Raw genomic sequence first — 21,714 nt, forward strand, 5'->3', positions numbered from 1 at the left:
TCAAGTGTTGAATCAGACTTTAGTTCCACCTGGAGTAAATCCCCAGCTACCCTGCCAGTATACAAAGTCATTCAACTAGCTGCACCTTCACCAGCTTTGAGAACACTTTCATGATCAATCATTATAAAACATATCATATATATTATTCTGAAATGGGACCAATCTGCACAACGACTACTTCACTGTCTTTAACTATTTTGATGAGAATACTTTTCTACTTTTCACTTGAGGAACATTTTGAATGAGGACTTTTACTGTAACAGAGTATTCCTACACTCTGGTACTTCCACTTTTACTCAAGTACAAGATCTGAGTACTTTACTTTTACTCTAGTACAAGATCTGAGTACTTCTACTTTTACTCAAGTACAAGATCTGAGTACTTCTACTTTTATCAAGTACAAGATCTGAGTACTTCTACTTTAACTCAAGTACAAGATCTGAGTACTTCTACTTTTACTCAAGTACAAGATCTGGTACTTCTACTTTTACTCAAGTACAAAAGATCTGAGTGCTTCTACTTTCACTCAAGTACAAGATCTGAGTGCTTCTACTTTAACTCAAGTACAATATCTGAGTACTTTACTTTTACTCAAGTACAAGATCTGTGTACTTCTACTTTTACTCAAGTACAAGATCTGAGTACTTCTACTTTTACTCAAGTACAAGATCTGAGTACTTCTACTTTAACTCAAGTACAAGATCTGAGTACTTCTACTTTAACTCAAGTACAAGATCTGAGTACTTCTACTTTTACTCAAGTACAAGATCTGATTACTTCTACTTTTACTCAAGTACAATATCTGAGTACTTCTACTTTAACTCAAGTACAAGACCTGAGTACTTCCACTTTTACTGAAGTACAATATCTGAGTACTTCTACTTTACTCAAGTACAACACCTGAGTACTTCTACTTTAACTCAAGTACAATACCTGAGTACTTCCACTTTACTAAAGTCAAGATCTGAGTACTTCTACTTTTACTCAAGTAAACATTTGAGTACTTCTACTTTAACTCAAGTACAGATCTGAGTGACTTCTACTTTTTACTCAAGTACAAGATCTGAGTACTTCTACTTTTACTCAAGTACAAGATCTGAGTACTTCTACTTTAACTCAAGTACAAGATCTGAGTACTTCTACTTTTACTCAAGTACAAGATCTGTGTACTTTCTACTTTTACTCAAGTACAAGATCTGAGTACTTCTACTTTTACTCAAGGTACAAGATCTGAGTACTCTCTCTTTAACTCAGTACAATATCTGAGTACTTCTACTTTTACTCAAGTACAAGATCTGTGTACTTCTTACTTTTACTCAAGTACAGATCTGAGTACTTCTACTTTTACTCAAGTACAGATCTGAGTACTTCTACTATTTAACTCAAGTACAAGATTCTGAGTACTTCTACTTTAAACTCAAGTACAGATCTGAGTACTTCTACTTTTAACTCAAGTACAAGGATCTGATTACTTCTACTTTTACTCAAGTACAATATCTGAGTACTTCTACTTTAACTCAAGTACAAGACCTGAGTACTTCCACTTTTACTGAAGTACATATCTGAGTACTTCTACTTTTACTCAAGTACAACAACCTGAGTAACTTCTACTTTAACTCAGTACAATCCCTGAGTACTTCCCACTTTTACTAAAGTACAAGATCTGAGTACTTCTACTTTTACTCAAGTAACAACATTTGAGTACTTCTACTTTAACTCAAGTAACAAGATCTGAGTACTTCTACTTTAAACTCAAGTACAGATACAAGATTACATTACATTACATTACATTGCTTTAGCTGACGCTTTTGTCCAAAGCGACTTACAATAAGTACATTCGACCAGGAAGACACAACCTTGAAGAAAACAGAATCATATAAGTATATCAGGTTTCATAGAGCCAAACATTTCCAAGTGCTACTCCAACTGGCTTTAGGTAAGCCAGTCCTTTATTAGTATAAAAGTGCTTCGTTAATAGTTTCTAATCGCTCGAAGTGGAGTCGAAGAGATGAGTTTTCAGTTTGCGCCGGAAGATGTGCAAGCTATCTGCCGTCCTGATGTCAATGGGGAGCCTCATTCCACCATCTTGGAAGCCAGGACAGCAAACCCACGTGTTTTTTGCCGATGGGAACTTGGGTCCCCCTCGCAGCGAGGGCGCAACGAGTCGTTTGGCTGATGCAGAGCGTAGTGCACGCGCTGGGGTGTACGGTTTAACCATGTCCTGGATGTAGGAAGGGCCAGATCCATTCGCAGCACGGTAAGCAAGTACCAGTGTCTTGAAGTGGATTCTAGATCTGAGTACTTCTACTTTTACTCAAGTACAACACCTGAGTACTTCTACTTTTACTCAAGTACAAGACCTGAGTACTTTCTACTTTTACTCAAGTACAATATCTGAGTACTTCTACTTTTACTAAAGTACAAGATCTGAGTACTTCTACTTTTACTCAAGTACAAGATCTGAGTACTGCTACTTTAACTCAATTACAAGATCTGAAGTACTTCTACTTTAACTCAAGTACAAGATCTGAAGTACTTCTACTTTTACTCAAGTACAAGCCCTGAGTACTTCTACTTTTACTCAAGTAAACACCTGAGTACTTCTACTTTAACTCAAGTACAGACCTGAGTACTTCTCACTTTTACTAAAGTACAAGATCTGAGTACTTCTACTTTTACTCAAGTACAACAACTGAGTACGTTCTACTTTTACTCAAGTACAAGCCCTGAGTACTTCTACTTTAACTCAGTACAAGACCTGAGTAATTCCAAGTGGAATTACTCAGGTCTTGTACTTGAGTTAAAGTAGAAGTACTCAGGGCTTGTAACTTGATCTGAGTACTTCTACTTTTACTAAAGTACAAGATCTGAGTACTTCTACTTTTTACTCAAGTACAAGATCTGTGTACTTCTACTTTAACTCAAGTACAAGATCTGAGTACTTCTACTTTTACTCAAGTACAAGATCTGAGTACTTCTACTTTTACTCAAGTACAATATCTGAGTACTTTCTACTTTAACTCAAGTACAAGACCTGAGCTACTTCCACTTTACTAAAATACAAGATCTGACTACTTCTACTTTTACTAAAGTACAATATCTGAGTACTTCTACTTTTACTCAAGTACAAGATCTGAGTACTTCTACTTTTACTCAAGTACAAGATCTGAGTACTTCTACTTTAACTCAAGTACAAGATCTGAGTACTTCTACTTTAACTCAAGTACAAGATCTGTGTACTTTTACTTTAACTCAAGTACAAGATCCGTGTACTTCTACTTTTACTCAAGTACAACACCTAGAACTTCAACTTTTACTCAATTACAGATCTGTTGTACTTCTACTTTTACTCAAGTACAACACCTGAGTACTTCTACTTTTACTCAAGTACAAGATCTGAGTACTTCTACTTTTACTCAAGTACAAGACCTGAGTACTTCTACTTTTACTCAAGTACAAGATCTGTGTACTTCTACTTTTACTCAAGTACAACACCTGAGTACTTCTACTTTTACTCAAGTACAAGACCTGAGTACTTCTACTTTTACTAAAGTACAAGCTCAGAGTTTTCCGACCTCTGCTCCCGATCACTCTCCTGAGTTGTAGCTCTCGGCTGCCTCTCTAAATACAGATGATGCTGAGTCTTGTAGAAACCACACTGAGAGGGACGCTGTGATCGAGGAGCTGTCACGCTGAGGTAACGTTCCACCAGGTTGTCCCGAGGCGTCAGCCCTGCACCCTCCCGAAACATGTACATGTCGCAAAACTTTCAGCTCTTTAGCTTAAGTCTCATGTCTTGAGGATGTGAGCGCCTTATTTTTCCTTTCAAATTGAATTGACATCTACATGACTACATTCTGGCCGTTCTGTGGGACTGTATCGTGACACCGGTTGTCTTGTTGCATTTGTAAGTGATTACTGTGTGGATGGTAATGTGCAGTATATTTTGTCCGAGGAAAACCTGGCTTATCATTAACATTTTATCACTGTCATTGCAGTGAACAATGCTAGCAAAATATATGTACATGTAAAGTAAAGAGTAAGGAAGGATGTTTAAAGCATGATACAAAGATGTCTCATCTAATTTTAACATTTTCAATTTATACTATTTGGTTTATAGAAAAATGTACACAGACCACGGTTGTTCTTGGCCTTAATACAGACAGATATATCAATTTATTAAATATATTTATCCATCAACTTTCCTGAAAAGGCAAGGAATACAGTCAAATGATGATGGACTAACCTTAGAGATGTAATCAGCCAACACTCAAACATGTCTTTCAGGTAAAGGCTGCTCAACCTCAGGTATTCCGCTCAAGTTAGTTCAATAATTAAAGCATGTATATAATGTATAATGTAGGCTTATAAATACAAATGCTATTGTGAGATTATATTTCCATATGAATCTGCAAAATGCTTCTATATTCCATGTGCCAACACAAGTCGCAAAAAAGATTCCAAGTCTACAAACTGGTATGTCTTAAAAAAAAACATACAACAATCTGCATTGCGTACACTCAGTAGAAAGAAAGTGCCTTCATATCATTACTCTCTGCCATCCCAATGAATCCGAACAAATAAAGAGCCCTTTCTCCGGTGTCTTGTGAGGAAAGTTAGATCAGATTTGTAATTTATAGTAAGAACAAACCCCCATTTTTCTCCCCAACCACCTGGGGTATTAAGATTTCTGTCATAACCCCCTATAGCTACATGTATTTCATGTGCTGTGGAAATATATGCCAAGATGATTAAATATCAGTAAATCTACTGATGCAGCGCTACACACTCTGTAAGAGCAGGAGAAAACCTCCCTCTTCCTTTCCCTTTGTCTTCACAAATGGCAGGTCTGTTTCCAGCGTGAGGCACCGCGGTAAAACCATGACAGAGAGACTGTAAATTGTTCTGCTTGTTATCGTCCGGCAACCGAAATCCTGCCATGCAGTCAGAGCTCAGACTGGTGACTGGGATCCTTAGACACACACACACACACACACATTAACACGCACACACCTACACAGACACACACACACTCTCTCTCCTTGAGGCCCTGCTGCAGCTGGTACCTGCTATACTTTTTCTCAGGAAATGAATGTCCATCAAAAAGCTAAATTGGATTGTAAATGTGTATCGGAGAGTGGAAGGATGGTATTATGTTGCAGTATGAAATGCAGTGGCTAAAGTGCACTAGTTAAAGCCAAGGTAATACATGGTTAAACAAATGTCTTTATAATATAAATATTATTAATAATTGTACCTTATTAAGTTGAGGCTTTTTCCAAGGCGATTTACACACCCTTTAATACCGCATACATTTCTATAGCAGCAATTTGAGAGTAAGTACTGTCTGTTGCCCAAGGACACATGAACTGCTAACCCTCTGATCGGTAGGTGCCTATTTACTCCTTGAGCCAGAGTCGCATTACAAGTCTTATTTAAATAATAGTGTACAATATAATGTATGTAAGATATACATTTCAACAAAAATAAAGAGATTTCCCAGTTGGATTTTGCGGAAAATAATCTCTATTGGTAACGCATAATGAATACTTAACACGTTTTGTTCAGCAGGATGATCTCGGTTAACACCACTTTGTGATTTATTTAGTGCCATTGGCAGAAATCATTTAAACGTATTTGATGTCAGGGAATACATCTTTTAAGCTTGTTTTAACCTCAGACCTCATTTAAGGCTTCTAATCGCAAACAAGTTTAAAAAAACGTTGACTTGCTTGATCAAATACTCAGAGTTATAGGACTCATTACTGCACCACTTCTAAATAGGAGTCCTCTCTCTGGTGAATCTGTTAAACTCCAATAGCAGGGCCATATCATTTAGCCTCCTCACAACCACCAAATAATGACAACAATCCACATAATCTTATATCTATAGTCACACGTTCACAATTCAATCAATGACATCTAATTATCCTAATTCTCTGATGATTAATCAAATAATTCAGCACAAATATAAAGTCCTTCTTCTGGTGATGCTGTGTCTGGTGAGGAAAGCATAGGAGGAGAGTATGATATCCTTTTCAAATACAGAGATCAAAGTTATATCAAAATGCAATCAATCCAAGGACGGTCACATCTCAGAAATACTGCATCAACATGCACAACATTGGCCTGAAGTGACTTTAAACCAAATCTTGAACAAAAGAGTAGAAGTAAGTGAACCAGCCGTCTCTGGAGGCGCTGGTTCTTTGTCTGGGCCCTATTAGTAGCTTTGTTTCCACCAGATAAAATACATGAAAATCCCTTTTAGTCGACCCGGCCTGCAGCCTTTACATGATGGACTCCATTCTTCTTTCTGGGCCGCCCCTCCCCCGACGCCACCCCTCCCCCGCCATAATTCACGAGGCTCCTTATAAACAAATAGCTGCAGCTTCCTGATGCGGAGCTGCGTTCCCCCCCAGCAACACTTCAACATACATCCCTCGGAGTGTGTGTGGAGTGTGTGTGATCCAGAAAAAAGAGATTTTACATTTATTTATATTTGGACATTTATGTTCTCGCCCCTAAAACAGACAGAAATAGTGTTTTGTTTGTTACATTACAGCTTTACTTTAATGGGGCAAATAATACAGTCAAATTCTGATGGACTAACCCTACCCCTAGTCATTTAATCAGCCAACATACAAATATTTCTTACAGGAAAAAGGCTGTAATCACAACAGAGATTTCTTTACACCATAATTCAAAAGCCAATAGCTGCAGATTCCTGAGGCAGAGCTGCGTTCCCCCCAGCTAACGTCACCAGCAACACTTCAACATACATCCCTCGGAGTGTGTGTGGAGTGTGTGTGATCCAGTAAAAAGAGATAGCACAAACAATGGATGGATTCTGGGAGACACATCCTGACACCTTCACAAAAAGAAAAAACATCGACCAACCTGCTCTCATATATACTTTACTAGTATCATGACTGAGTAAAGTAAAGAAGAAGAAACAACAAGAGTACGATCTCATGTCGATTAATACTTTCCATTTATCACCAAGCTTTTGTTTGTACAAAAATAGAGGCAAAACATTTATGTTCTCGCCCCTAAAACAGACAGCAAGTGTTTTTTGTTTGTTACCTCACAGCTTTACTTAAAGAATGGGGCAAGGCATACAGTCAAATTCTGATGGACTAACCCTATCCCTAACGGCCTGTCCACACGGCGGCGTGCGTTATCGCTTGCCGCGGGGGGGGGGAACTCGACCAACAACCAATCACATGAATCTCCCGCCCCGGACACACAAGCACGCGTTTTGATTGGTTAGAGCTTGTACTGGCATATGATTATATTATATATGATGATATGCTGACGCTTCCGCCGAGGCTTCAAAAGTTGAACATTGCTCAACTTTCGTCGCCAGCAACGCGAGCAAATCTACGCTTCGCTCCCACAATGCAGTTCGGCGAAACGTGACGTCACCCCATTCAAAGTGAATGGGCAGAAGCGTTGAAGCTTCAACGCACGCCGCCGTGTGGACGGGCCGTAACCCTAACCCTAGGGATGTAATCAGCCAACACAAACATATGTCTTACTTATTTATGTATCACAACAGAGATTTATTTACCCCATAATTCAAAAGCCAATAGCAGCGTTTCCCCCCCAGCGAGCGTCACCAGCAACACTTCAAGATACATCCCTCGGAGTGTGTGTGGAAGAATAGCACAAAAGATGGATGGAGCCTGGGTGACATACATCCTGACACCTCCACAAAAGAAACATCGACCCCCCTGCTCAGTAAGGCAAAAAGACAGCATCATCTTTTTCTTTCTACACCGTCTATTTTCATCTTTTCCAGCTGCTGCCAATACAATCCAATTTTTGACAGACTAAATGCGGCGGCAATCACTCTTTTCTTTGACGTGGCACAGACAGGCATACATTAATGTGTGTCCCGATGAAGCACAGCGGGACACCAACACGCCGAACAGAAAGCCTTCGACCTTGCGTGGCTCAGAGTGTGATAGCTCGCTGGAAACAAGAAAATCAATATTCTGCATTTAGCTTTGCGGGACCCTCTGTTAAACGGAGCGACGTCCCGCTAAGACTCTTCATTTTGCAATGATATCAGAGACACATCAGGCAAATTGGTGATTAAAACAAAAGATTAAATGTTTAGCGTAATGAGCTACACTTAAAGGAATACGTCAAAGAGTCTGCTGAGATTTAATTAAAGCTGTGTCATAAAACAAACCTTAAAAATGTGGATTAGAGATCCTGCTATGAATACAATCTGCCTGTTACTTTAAGACGTGGTAGAACATTTATTCTTAAAAGACATCTTAAAGGTCACTCAAAACATTTCACACTTCACAAAATACTTCATTAACACAAAGTGTTCTTTTGAGTTTCAAACAGGGCAGAAAACGAGCGATAATGACTCCTAACGGCTCATAATCCAGCTGTTCTGAACCGAAAAACTCAATTTCTCCACATATGACATTTACTCCAACCCAAATGGTCAGGCAGCGGAGGAATAGCTGCCCACAGATGCAGGGAGACATAAATAAAAACGAATGCTTTTATTCAGTGCACTTACGCAATCTGTTTGGAGTTCAGTCGTGTTTTTTCCCTGGTATGAACTCCGAGACAACACGATAACACCGTTTGGATTTGTGTGAAATGTATTTCTCACAGTTTTCTCAGTTGCCAGTTCACTAGGAATCCAAAACTAATGCAAACGTAGGCCTACTGCAAGACGGGAAGTAAAAATGCTGTAAAAGTCAGGTGACGATTGTCTTTTATTTTACTATAGGGACTCATATCACATTACATATATATGTGGAGCTGTGTGGTGCAGTGGGTTGTGCGTTGGTGTTGGGGTCAGGAGGGCACAGGTTCAAACCCCACTGCAGTCAGCATGTCGTTGTGTCCCTGAGACACTTCACCCCAAATTGCTCCTGTGGGGATTGCCCACAGTATTGAGTATGTGAGTCGCTTTGGATAAAAGCGTCTAACAAGTAATGTAATGTATAAATTCCATACTTTAGATTTGTAAAATTGTTGATAGGTGGAGTTTTAAAGGCAAATCACAGATTTATATTATTTAGCAAATGGTATACGCCTGTTCTCGACACTTTCCACTTCTCTACATTGGAGAAGCTGCCTCCTTTAGTTCAACCCAACCATGGGACTGCGTGTGAATTACAGACATATGAACAACATTTGAAGTTGTTGGCAAAAGCCTAATAGAAAGGGTTCTGTGGGAAGAACATAGGAACACTTACTTCTGTCCTTGAGTGCTGTAGTTGTTGTCGTACGATTCATATCCTTGGTCATCGTAAGCTGTTCCGTAGCCGTCGTCATATTCCTGCAGAGACAAAAATACAAGCTGTTAGATGAGATTCAAATATTGAAAGATGGAGGAGAATTACAGAGATGTTGATAAACCTGTCAATCATTATAAACCTGTTGAAATGTAAAGAGAAGGTTGAGAAATTATCTTTTCTGTACGTAGAACTTAGAAAGGTTTGTGAAATTCGAAGCCAATGCAGCAGCACTTACAATTGTTTGACTCTAATGTACGTCGCTTTGGATAAAGTCAGCTAAGTGAAAATGTATAATATGTAATGTAATAAATATTTTTTGGACCCAAGCTGCTGTGTGCTGATCTGGTTGATCAAATTAATAATAATAATAATAGATTTCATTTTTATAGTGCCTTTCAAGGGACCCAAGGCCGCTTTAAATTGTAATGACTTTGGTTTCCATTGAATTTAAAGCTCTTTATATTTCTCATACTGCCTGAGCTGCAGCACCTCTTTTCACCCTCTGTCTGAAACCAGAGCCTAGTGTGCTCTGATTGGTTAGCTGTTGTGATTGGTCAACTGCTTAGATATGCCCCGCCCCTTAGTTTATCACGTACAATGTGTTGGAGCGCTAGCCAATAGAAGCGCTATGTTAAATAGTGATGTCACTATGTTAGTGTGGGAGAGAAACAGGCATTTTAGCCTTTGCAGACCATTTACATGCACACAAACCCATAAAACACAGTAAAGGAAGGGGAAACTATATTGTATTACAGTGTTCTTAATATAGTTCGCTATCTGTATTATTTTTTACTTTTTTGTTTTTATGTATGCACCATGACATCAAGTCAAATTCCTCGTACGTGAGAACCTACCTGGTAATACACCTGATTCTGATTCTGATTCTGATTCTGAAAAAGCATAATAGGGTCTCTTTAAGGTCTTTAACCAAACCATGGTATCGTAGTGGACATTTCCTAATATCTATATGCTAACAGGCTAATTCCTGCTTATGATAAATTGCCATGTGAAGCTTTTTAAGCCCAGCTCAGATATAGGTCAGACTACTTGACGTGCCGCTAGTGGAATATCAGCCCATATGCAGCACTATTAAAGTATAAGTGCAGCCCTGCCCTTGTCTCTGAGTCAACCGGCTGACAGTGGGATGTGAAGACTCTCGCTGTGGTGACGTTTCATCACCACCTCAAAGGATGAGCCTTGAACATCTGTACGCGCTGCAGCAATCTGCCCCGTCCTCCCTTCTGCACTCCACCAAGAGGAACATCAAAGCAAACCAGTGCCGCACCCGTCCTAATTTGGGATAAATGGGTCTTATGTTCCACAAAAGGCGTCGACCCCTAGCGACACATCTCTCATCCCCCACACACTTCTTGGCTAATTCCATCTGCCCCCGATTTGCAAGCCTTGAAATGAACGTCAGTAAGATTTAGCACCAGAAGAAAATGCTCACCACATCCATGTTATTATTAAGGCCCTAATTCCTGATTAGAAACATGCATTTGCCCAAATGACATCATCTGAATTGGAACTTGTATCATTAATCCTCCAGAAACATAGCAAAGGGACGACATTTGACTCCGAACAAAGAGACCCGGATCTAGAAACACTTCCTCTCTGTGGAATTATTGAGTGCAACAGATGCAGACATTTTCTTTCACTTTAAGGAAAAACCTGGCAGGTAGATTTTAAGAATCACTTTAATATGCTCAAACCTCTCCGTGGTCATCCCGTAGGGTGGCTTTCAAGAGCTGTTTGTATTTATTTGTTGTTTGTTGTGTGAGAGGGAGGTCTATTGTTTTTTTGTTTTCTCTTTTATTTGTCTAGAGGTAGCTCGATGGGAATTTAAGTCCCCCCTTGTATTTGTAATTCTTCTCTTACAAGAGCTTTTCCAAAGTCAACAAGTCCCTGTGCTAATGAAAAAGACTAAGGGTGTTTCTCAATGTCGAGTACGCTTGCTTGGTAGCACATGTCTTCCGAGTCACTTGCTTCAGAAACGAGGCAAGAATACTTCCTGGCATTAGGAAAACGAAGAGTGGAACAGGCGAGCAAGTGTTTAGGTGTGCTTCATATAAGAAGCCCCGCCTTACATTTTCCGCCACAGATTTGGGGAAATTGGTCCGTGCGCAAAGCATTGTGGGGATTTTAAGACCGTGGAGTCTACATATGTGCAGCCTCGACATTTCTCCAAACGAAGTACGCCGGGCTCGGTATAATTCCAAGTATGCTGGACATTGGAACAGTCCTTCGGCGGCACTCGATGACGTAGTATGCTTGAAATAGTGGCTCTGGAGCAGCTTTACTCGACATTGAGAAACGGCCGAAGTGTAGTCAACAACTCTACTTTTGACGATATTAAACTCCTTGAACGCCTTTTAAAAATGGCAAAAGGAGAGATTGTTTTGTCCAAAGGGTTGGTTTTAAAGGAACTTTTCAACAGGCAGTTTAATCTTTAGATTTTAAACTTCCATCGTAACAATTTTTTGTCCTAACGAAACACTCACTAGGGTTAGGGTTAGGGTTACTAGACAGCCTGTTGTTGGTTGGCAGCTTGTTCCCAGTTCATCCTGTCCACTTGTCAAAGAGTCATGGAACTATAATTGCTCCTTAGATTTAGTATTGATGGGTAATGTGTGAAGTGATTTAGGTAATACCAAGTCAGTGAGGCGAATCTATGGCGATTGGATAGGAAGTCCAAAACAGCTGTTAAAACGAGAAATTCCTATCTTCTTTAAAAAGGCTCTTTGAATGTCTTAGTATAATTTGCATTCTGCAGGTTACACAATCCCTAATATTGTCTGATCAACGGGCGGCTGTGGCTCAGTGGCTAGAGTGCTGGACTTCGAATCAGGGGGTAGCTAGTTCGAGTCCCACTGCAGTCAGCATGTCGTTGTGAGACACTTCACCCAAAGTGCTCCTGTGGGGATTGCCCACAGTACTGAAGTAAGTCGCTTTGGATAAAAGCGTCTAACAAATGACATGTAATGTAATCTTGGTTTCCATTCTATAATCTGGTCAAGTGCAGTGGAACAAAAGTAAAGTCACTTAACTTAACGTTTAAGACTCTTTAGGAAAACACATAAATGACCTTGAGCTAAAAAACATAGTATTGTAGTATATAAAAGTATGATTTTCATTGATAATATTTCCACCCAAACTCATTATTCCTCAGATGCCCCTTTCACACCAGCGCTTTTTCAGCTCCGGCTTGGAGCTGGAGCCTGAAAAGCGCCGTTTTTTCCTGTTCACACCGCAGCGGCGCCGGCTCTTAGCTCCGGAAGCCGGTTCACTTCCAGCTCCAAAAAATTGTCGGTCTAGAGGCAAGAGCTTCGGAGCTAAGAGGTGGCGTCTCTCTTACGTCGAGGCGTGCAGGAAACTAAACCCTCCTCCCCTGAACATGGGTCGACTGTCATGCCTGCCTACAAGCAGTAGTGCTTATAAACACACTTTATAAAGTCAGGCAACACTAACCAGGCTTCGTGTGATTCTGTTTATTTGTACCTTACTTTGACCATCCGTTCAGTTATTGATCATTGTGGAGAGGGGCAGACGTGTTGTTTTGTATTATAGCAGCTATCGGATGGAATCCAGTGCTGGAATTGGGCCGGTACTCACCGGTACGCAGTACCGGCACTTCTGGTTCTGACCCATGGAGTACCGGCACTTCTTGCTCAGTACCGGCATGCTGGCGGTACTCCGGTACTCATGCACCGTGCCGGTACTCATGCACCGTGCCAGTACTCAACACTCTCCCGCCGTTCTTATTATACATCCATATATATATATATATATATACAGGCGCCCGGTACTCAGTAGATGCGTCATGAGGTGCCGAACGGACATTCTCATCGCTCTAACCGCTGGAGTTTCACAGCGGCTGTCAGCTGTTTACTCCTGTCATTCAAACAGAACGTGCTGGAGAGGGGGCGGGGCTTATCTTCTCCATGTAAATACTGTGGTGGAAACGACTATGTCAAAATTAACCTATTTGACCGTGATTTAATAGTAATACACGTTTCAAAATAATAATAATAATAATAATGCCGAAGTAACAACATACTGAAAACTGTTAGTAAAACCATGTTTTAATGCTTTACAATTTACATACCTAGATGCACGTGTGTTGTGTTTATGCAGTGCAACTCCCACCCAGTGGGTGGCTATGTAGAGTGATAGAACAGAGCAGGCACGCCCCCGAGAGAAGGAAAGCAAGTCACGTCACAAATTAGCATTTCTAAAATGTTAGCGTGGATTAATAAAAAAGTGCAAAAAGACAGCGGTTGTCGCCGGAAGAAACTTCAAATACAGAGAATGCTGTGCCTGTGTTGGAAATTGTGTCTGATGGGGAGCTTTCTTTGGTTGATCCTCCTGCTCCAAGTTCTAGTGCATTAGCATTAGCACTAGCTCCGCCGCCTCCTCCAGAGCCTCTAACGTTAGCTGCTGCTGGCGCAACTGCCACCACCAACACCGGGCAAAGCGATGCACCTGACTGCTGGACAACGGACCAGGTGCAATATTTTTGCAAGACCAATGCATGGCTCCTTCTTAAAGATAAGAAGCTAGGATGTCGGATATGCAGAGATGTCAAATCTTTGGGAATACACACTGGACAAGGACTGAAACTGTCAACTGAATGGGGTGAGTGTGCAGTGTCTCATTTCGGTGTTGACAAGGGCAAACAACAAGCTAGCCTGAGAAAAAAAAATCAAAGAACATAAAGAATCACAAGCCCATGTAAAAGCTGCTGACATCCTTACATCTGCTTCATGTGAAACTATTCAACATCAAGTGCAGTCTATGCATACATCTGAATTAGACACCACTATCAGAGTTTTTCGGACGGCATATACAATTGACAAACATAGCCGGCCATTCACAGACATGCCAATTGATTTGAATGTACAGAAACTGAATGGGCTGAACGTGGGCAGGGTTTTGCACTCCAATAAAACCTGTGGCGAAATCATCGACCACATAGCTCATGAGCTGAAGAAAAAAATGGCAAAAGACATTACAGAAAACCAAAGAAAACTCGGTTTTTTTTTTTTGGTCGATGAATCTACCACTATTAGTGGTAAAACGGTGCTTGTTGTGTGTCTACGCTCAGCATTAGCTGATGCTGAGCCCGAAACGTTTTTTTTGGGAGCTGATCGAGTTGGATGGAACAACGGCTGATGACATCACAAAGGCGTTAATGGAGTGTCTTGGAAGAGATTTTAACGAGGACTTTTTAGGTCAGTGTTTCGTTTCTTTTGCATGTGATGGGGCTTCAGTCATGCTAGGGAAGAGAACAGGCGTTGCTACCCAGTTGTGTAGTAAATTCCCAAGCCTGTTTGTGTGGCACTGCTCCAATCATCGTCTAGAGCTGGCAGTTGGGGATGTGGTCAAGGAGGTCTCAGGGCTCAATCATTTCCAGATCTTTTTTGACAAACTCTATTCCTTGTTCCATGCCTCCCCCAAAAATCAGAGGCAGTTAGCGCAGTGTGCGCAAGCAGTCGGACAGCGTCTCCTGGTGATAGGGCGTGTTTTGTCCATCCGCTGGGTGGCTTCAAGTGAAAGGAGCGTCAGAGCAGTCTGGGAAAACTACCGAGTGCTTCATGATCACTTCACAAATGCTGCAAACGACACGAGCAGGGATTCCAGAGACAGAACAAAGTACAAGGGCCTGGATGATGTGCTCACATCTGCAACGTTTGTCAGCAATCTGGGACTGATGTACGATGCGCTCACAGAGCTCAGCGACCTCTCTCGGCAACTCCAAAAAAGAGAGATGACACTGCCTACAGCAGATAGGCTCTTAACTCGAGAAATACGAGTTTTTTGAATCCATGGTCACCATGCCTGGCCCACGCATGACTACAGTTCATAGAGCTCTAGCTGAGAAGTCCTTCAAGGGTGTTGCCTGCGTGAGAATGGCAGGCTTGTACAGATTCATGCAGGTCAGTTTTTCCGCAGTATGGTAGAGAATCTGAGACACAGAATGACTTCCACAACCTCCTCTCATGTCAGCACAAGAGAAATCCCATTACATGGCCGGGAGGCCCGGGACAATCAGCTAATCCAGGACATGAAAGTTATCCATCCTGGAAGTTGGCCTGAAGAGGAGTTAGACGTACAGTATGGGGACGTAGAGGTGCTACGTTTGTGCGAAGTGCTGAAAGTGGACAGAAGAGAGACTGTTCAGGGCTTTCGCGAATACAAGGAAACCAGGGCATCCCGTACACCTGCTGCCATGGAGCCTCTACTGAAAGCAGTCCGAACCATCGCTGTCTCCACTAGTGAGTGTGAGCGGGCATTCAGCTGCATGAACGATATCCTTACTGCAAAAAGGAATGCTCTCTCTGTCAGCCGACTGTCCAGCCTGGTTTTCATTAAATGTAATGGACCATCACTAGGACAGTTCAATCCGGAACAGTATGTGAGGTCCTGGCTGGCAAAGGGAAGGAGAAGTGCTGATGAAAGAGCCTGTCCAGCTCCAGCCCCTGATACTGATGTCCCCAAGGCCTTCTGGAGCCTTTTCTAACAATGTGAAGTATATTGCAAAGCAGCTCACCCAGTGAGAAGACTTTTGGCATAATGTGCCGATTTGTACAGATCCTGGAGATAGAAGGACTTCAGACCAACCAGGGAGTTATCTGATCAGCTTGGTGTTCAATGTAACTCTTTACCATGGCTCAGACTTTGTTACTTGCAGTTACAGTTTCTCATTTTAGATTGTGCAAATTTTGCATTTGTTTTGACATGTTCTTTGTTCATGCTCTTTATCATTTTTCTGAGTTGGAAAGTTAGATTGCATCATAGTTTACTTTATACATATTTGTATTCTTCAGTGGTGAAGTATATTGCAAAGCAGCTCAGCCATGTGAGAAGACTTTTGGCACTTTTTCGTTTTCTGAGTTGGAAAGTTAGATTGCATTCAAAATGTACAGAAATACTTAATTTTGTTAAAGCTTTTTATAAAAAATGCTTCTGACCAGAGCTTTGTTTCCTTGTCATTAATGTTGAACACCACCAGAGGGGCTCTCACCTGAAAGGTCTCTGCTTCATGTGTCTTCAGCAGAAGATCTAGACTTTGATTGCTATATTTTCAGTTAATATTGACCTTACTGAGCTTTAGCCATATCCGCTGCCTATCATAAAAAATGTTAAGTACAGTGAACCTTTCTAAAATATACAGTAGTAAAGAGACAAACCCACCAGCATTATAGTAGCCAAATTCTTGTTTGTGGGCTGTATATATAAAATTGACTTGAAAAAGTTGCTGATTTTAGAGTACTGGCACCTTTTTCATTCCAATTCAAGCACTGATGGAATCAATACATGGGCTGCACAGGTTGTCGTGTCCGACTATCACAAGTAGAATCATAATAAAAATACGCCGGTAAAATGTGCCTGTAGAAAACGGTTTATGCCACAATAGGATAGCAATAGCAAGTAGTCAGTTTAGCTTCGGTTGCTATGCTAACATCACCCATGTTATACCAGAGAAACTTTCATAACAGCGTTGTGATGCCAAACAGCGTCAATTCAGACTGACACACATTCAGGGGAACTGGGGATATGTATCAGCTGCTTGTGTGAGTCAGACAGTGAATACTTTAGAGCGGCCGCAGCAGTGTGAGTTAACCGGGAGCTAACGGGAGAATAAACTCCCGTGGAAGAGCAGCCAACACTGCAGCGGTCGGTAAATGCTGCAGAAACACATTAATAAACAATGAACCACGGCACTCTGGAGCAAAGTATAAGGTTGGAGAAGTCGTTATTTAATTTAATCTGGCTTCGTGTGATTAAAAGCAACACGATCATCGACCCGACGCAGTTCCCCGTTGTTGTTGTTGTGAGCGCCGTTGGGGAGCAAATCAGCGATGTAAACGGTGACGTCATGACGCAGCAGCGGCAGCACCAGTCGGGCTCTGGGCGGTGTGAACAGAGCGGGAGCAGAAAATGGAAACCGGAGCTGAACCAGAAAAGCTCCCGCTCGGAGCTAGAAAGGGAAAAGCGCTGGTGTGAAAGCCGCAAGAATGAAGTTTGTATGTCATGTGTCGTCTATGTTTTCTTGTAAACAAAAGTTAGTCTTTGCATCACTGGATGAATAATGCGTTTAAGATAATATACAAACAATGATCAAGGCCACAGGTGTCTCATGGTGAGGGAAACTACATTTAGTCTCCTACTGCTTTCATAACACAGGATTATGACAATGTATGTATAAAGAAATCACATGTTGTATTAATTTCTTATGCAGGAAATGAAATGCATGCTGGGTCTCAAGCTAATACCATTAGTCTTAAATAACTTTGCATTAAAGAGTGATACAAGTTCATGATATTAGTGTCTTATAGTCAGGGCCAGGGGTGCACATAACTTTCTCAGATGAGTACCTGGAGTCAGTGTTTGGTACTCCAACTTCTGGCTCCACTCAAAGTTACTTGATGAAGCCCTCTATGTCCCGAACGTCAACGGGGGGGGGGGGTGCTAGTGGAGTACTTCAGGATAGTCGAAAGGGGAGGGGGCTAGTGGAGTACTTCAGGGTAGTCGAAAGGGGGAGGGGGCTAGTGGAGTACTTCAGGAAAATCGACGGGGGGGGGCTAGTGGAGTACTTCAGGAAAGTCGACGGGGGGGTGCTAGTGGAGTACTTCAGGAAAGTCGACGGGGGGGGGGGGGGGGGTGCTAGTGGAGTACTTCAGGATAGTCGAAAGGGGAGGGGGCTTAGTGGAGTACTTCAGGGTAGTCGAAAGGGGGAGGGGGCTAGTGGAGTACTTCAGGAAAGTCGACGGGGGGGGGGGGCTAGTGGAGTACTTCAGGATAGTCGACTGGCGGGGGTGCTAGTGGAAGTACTTCAGGAAAGTCGACGGGGGGGGGCTAGTGGAGTACTTCAGGAAAGTCGACGGGGGGGTGCTAGTGGAGTACTTCAGGAAAGTCGACGGGGGGGGGCTAGTGGAGTACTTCAGGAAAGTCGACGGGGGGGGGGCTAGTGGAGTACTTCAGGAAAGTCGACGGGGGGGGGGGGCTAGTGGAAGTACTTCAGAAAGTCGACAGGGGGGGGGGCTAGTGGAGTACTTCAGGAAAGTCGACGGGGCGGCTAGTGGAGTACTTTGTGACCACAGAGTGTGAACGTTGTGATCAGCTGTTTCAGCGCAGTTCTCCAGTGAAGGGGGGGGGGGGGGGGGAGTCTCCCTCCGCAGCCGGTTGGCGTAGTTTTGGCACAGTTCCGTTGTACAGACCGACGTTAACAGCAGCCCTGTCTGTGCACACGGAGACCGACTCTGTCGTCCGGTGATCTAGCCGCCTTCTGGAAAAGCGTCACAAGTGCGTCGGTACGCAAATGTGCTTTGTGACACAAGTGACGGTACGCATTTCAGATTGTTGCCGCGCATGCGTACCTGCGTACCAGTTATGTGCACCCCTGCTTATATGTCTGAGTACTGCCACGCTGCTCATTATTTTTGATTAGCCCCACCTTTTCAGTATATTACTGCCGGCATTTCATGATACTGCTGTCTTTAAATGTTAAATATTCTGCCCTAGAGGCAATCAGTTTCTCACATACAATAAGACTCTATATTTTGCTGAAGTCGAAGCTTCATGTCTGGCTGCTGAATGACTGTTGATTCCTTTCTAGATAATGAAGAACAATCCATGTATGCATCTTTCTATAATCTGTTCAAGAGTCATGTTTCATAAATGAGCTTTAAAAACCACATGTATGTACAGTATGCCATATATTAGTGGACAAATCACAGGAGTGATGTGTAACTATTATATTTAAAAGGATAGGCGTTAAATAAAGGAAAGATGGTGCTTCCATTTAATGAGATTTATCTTGTATCATGCGTATTGAAAACTTAGTCATTCTTTATTTAATAAATATGGTTAGTTTGCAAAAACTAACTGAGACAGCTGACTGTGTTTTTATGCTCACAGAAAGGTATTTTACTCAACTGAACTGAGACGGCATGCACAATCACAGCTACATGCCTTTACTTTTTGTCCTCCTGTCGAGATTCCTGTTATTTAATATTCATAACCATGCTTGTTTATTCCAGCCTGCAACAGGTCCTGCATAATAGAGACAACTTTTAAATAGATTGAAAAAGATTGATCCCCAGAAACAAAAACAGCCGTTTTTTCCCCGACAAAAACAGAGACATTTCAATTTCAAATGGCATAACGTTTTCTAGCAATGCTCAAACTTTTTCAGCAAGTGCCTTTTAGACAAAGCTTTTTCCGCTTCAAAGACATTGTGCGTGGCATTGTTTTTCTCAACACTTTGAAATGCAAACTTATCAACAATTCATAGATAAAATTCAGCTGATTTCACCCTAATGCCCAAACTGAATATGTGCGGTAGCAATGTCAGTGTCACGGTCTGAGTGAAGGAAGCAGGACCCAAATGCAGATAACTCTGATAAACCTTTATTTCAAGGATAATGAACTTAACTCAGACAAACAGAACACTCACCGGTGAACTCAGTCACCAACAAAAGACGAACCGACAAAGACAGACAGAAAAACCAGAACTTAAATACACACAAGACTAATCATACAAACAAGAGACAGGTGAGGAGGGAGGAGAAAACACAGGGACACCAGGTGAACACAATCGGGTAAATTAGACACACCAGGGAAACTGACAGGGAACCACAGACAGATCTAAACAAGACAAAACACAACGCAGACAGAAAACCAAAGACAGATCTAGACGAGACAAAACACAACACAGACAGATCGTGACATTACATGAGAATCGTGACAGTCAGCTGTTTGAGAGTTTACTATAATGTTTTTGCACCATGCCACTTGCATTTTAGCAGTGTTTGTTTTGTGTTCTACATTTCCAGTGATATGATTATTATCTTTGACAAAGAGTCATCAAAATGTTACAACCCTAACCTTAACCCTATTCCTCAGTTGCTTCCAGAGGTGCTAATGCGTACGTTTACAGTAAGATGAACAACTATTAGCTGAAAATGTAAAATAAACCGGAACCCAGAACAGGGCTGATATCATTAAATTAATGTCACAACCACTAAACATAAAAACATGGCAAAAGTGTCTGCTTTACCACCATGTGAAGTTCAAAAGGCCTGCTGGAGGCTGGAATTATGCCTCATTACACATCACAGTGACAAAGTGTGACATATTAGCCAACATCATGATGATATTACCAGGAGAAACACCGAAGGGGCATTCAAATAAAAAAATGTTCATCCCTTCAATCAACCAGATTAATTCAAAGGAAATCTGTCGCGCGCCTCAGGGTCAAAATGCAAAAGGTTTAATCTCTGGGGAGCATGCATGTGCACATTTCATCAGCTGTTGTAGAGACTGGATACAGTGCTATATAAAAACAGTGCAAGGTCACTATTTCGATTTTGGATCAGAAAAATGTATCGAAATGTTGAGGTCATTTCCATTACATGCCAGAAAAGCAGGATCCCACCTACTGGGTGTTTCTGAAAAAAGTATAAAGTCATAACAAAACAATTGCTAAAAACAGACTCCAAGACCACACAACGCCTTAGTCTCGTATACTCCAAAAGATTAAAAATAAATACTGTTTATATATTGTTTAACACCTAGAATCCAATGTGAATAAAGCAGAATCAAAAATGTAAAGGACATACAACTAGTGATTATTGTTGTTCTTTCCCAAACAGAGTCCATAGTCTAGCATGGAAGTCAGTGCTGAAAAACAATTCAAATGGGAATCATACCCTAAAGTCAAAAATACATTAGGATTGTGGACTTGGAGAATCAGGACAGCAGTATCTGATGTAGACCAACACACTGTTAGCAGAGCAGGTACTACACCCTGATTAGTTATCAGCACAAGCCATTTTCCATTAGACTTAACTGGGGCCTCCTCTTGTCTTGATGGAGAGTCTCTCTAGCTGCTGTCCACTCACATTGGACAACATTGTCTAGTATTAAGGACCGTATTAAACTTTAACAATGGCATGTTATTGCCATTTATTGGAGCAGCTACTCTATAATTGAGTTACAAGCGAGCTGAGAGGAGAAACATGCTCGGTTTATAAATTACCCTGGCACATTGAAAATAGCTCTTTTCTTTGGTGTCTGACATGAGAAAAAAAACAGCTTTAAAATGGAAAGCAGGCCGTGATGCTAGTGTGATTGAAGCTATTATAATAGCTGATGTGTTTGTATCGATATACCATTTACTCAAAAATATCTCAGAGAGCACAATAGCACGACAATATTGGGACGGCGCTGTGTTTCCAACACTAAACAGGATTAGTGTGACAGCGAGAGGGTGAAAGGGGGGAGGGGCGAAAGAGCAGCCCCCTAAGTGAGTCTTTCATTTGTATGCCAGTGGATGGCTGAGAGGCGTGTTGTTAAGAGATAAGGACTGGCCTCTGAGCCACTGAGGACTAACAGAGGGCTCTGCATGTTAACAGCAGTATCACAGCTCCACTGCGCT

At 41.7% G+C, this 21,714-nt stretch overlaps 1 protein-coding gene across 1 annotated transcript in view; it reads right to left on the bottom strand.

Moving 5' to 3' along the window:
* The window catches only part of khdrbs3 (KH domain containing, RNA binding, signal transduction associated 3), a 100,011-nt gene that overhangs the window by 13,592 nt on the left and 64,705 nt on the right, over positions 1–21,714 (bottom strand). Inside the window, 1 exon segment of the mRNA XM_034232136.1 lies at positions 9,231–9,313. Coding sequence (XP_034088027.1) covers positions 9,231–9,313 — 83 coding nt within the window.

This window comes from Gymnodraco acuticeps, unplaced genomic scaffold (assembly GCF_902827175.1).
Source record: "Gymnodraco acuticeps unplaced genomic scaffold, fGymAcu1.1, whole genome shotgun sequence".
Lineage (NCBI taxonomy): Eukaryota > Metazoa > Chordata > Actinopteri > Perciformes > Bathydraconidae > Gymnodraco > Gymnodraco acuticeps.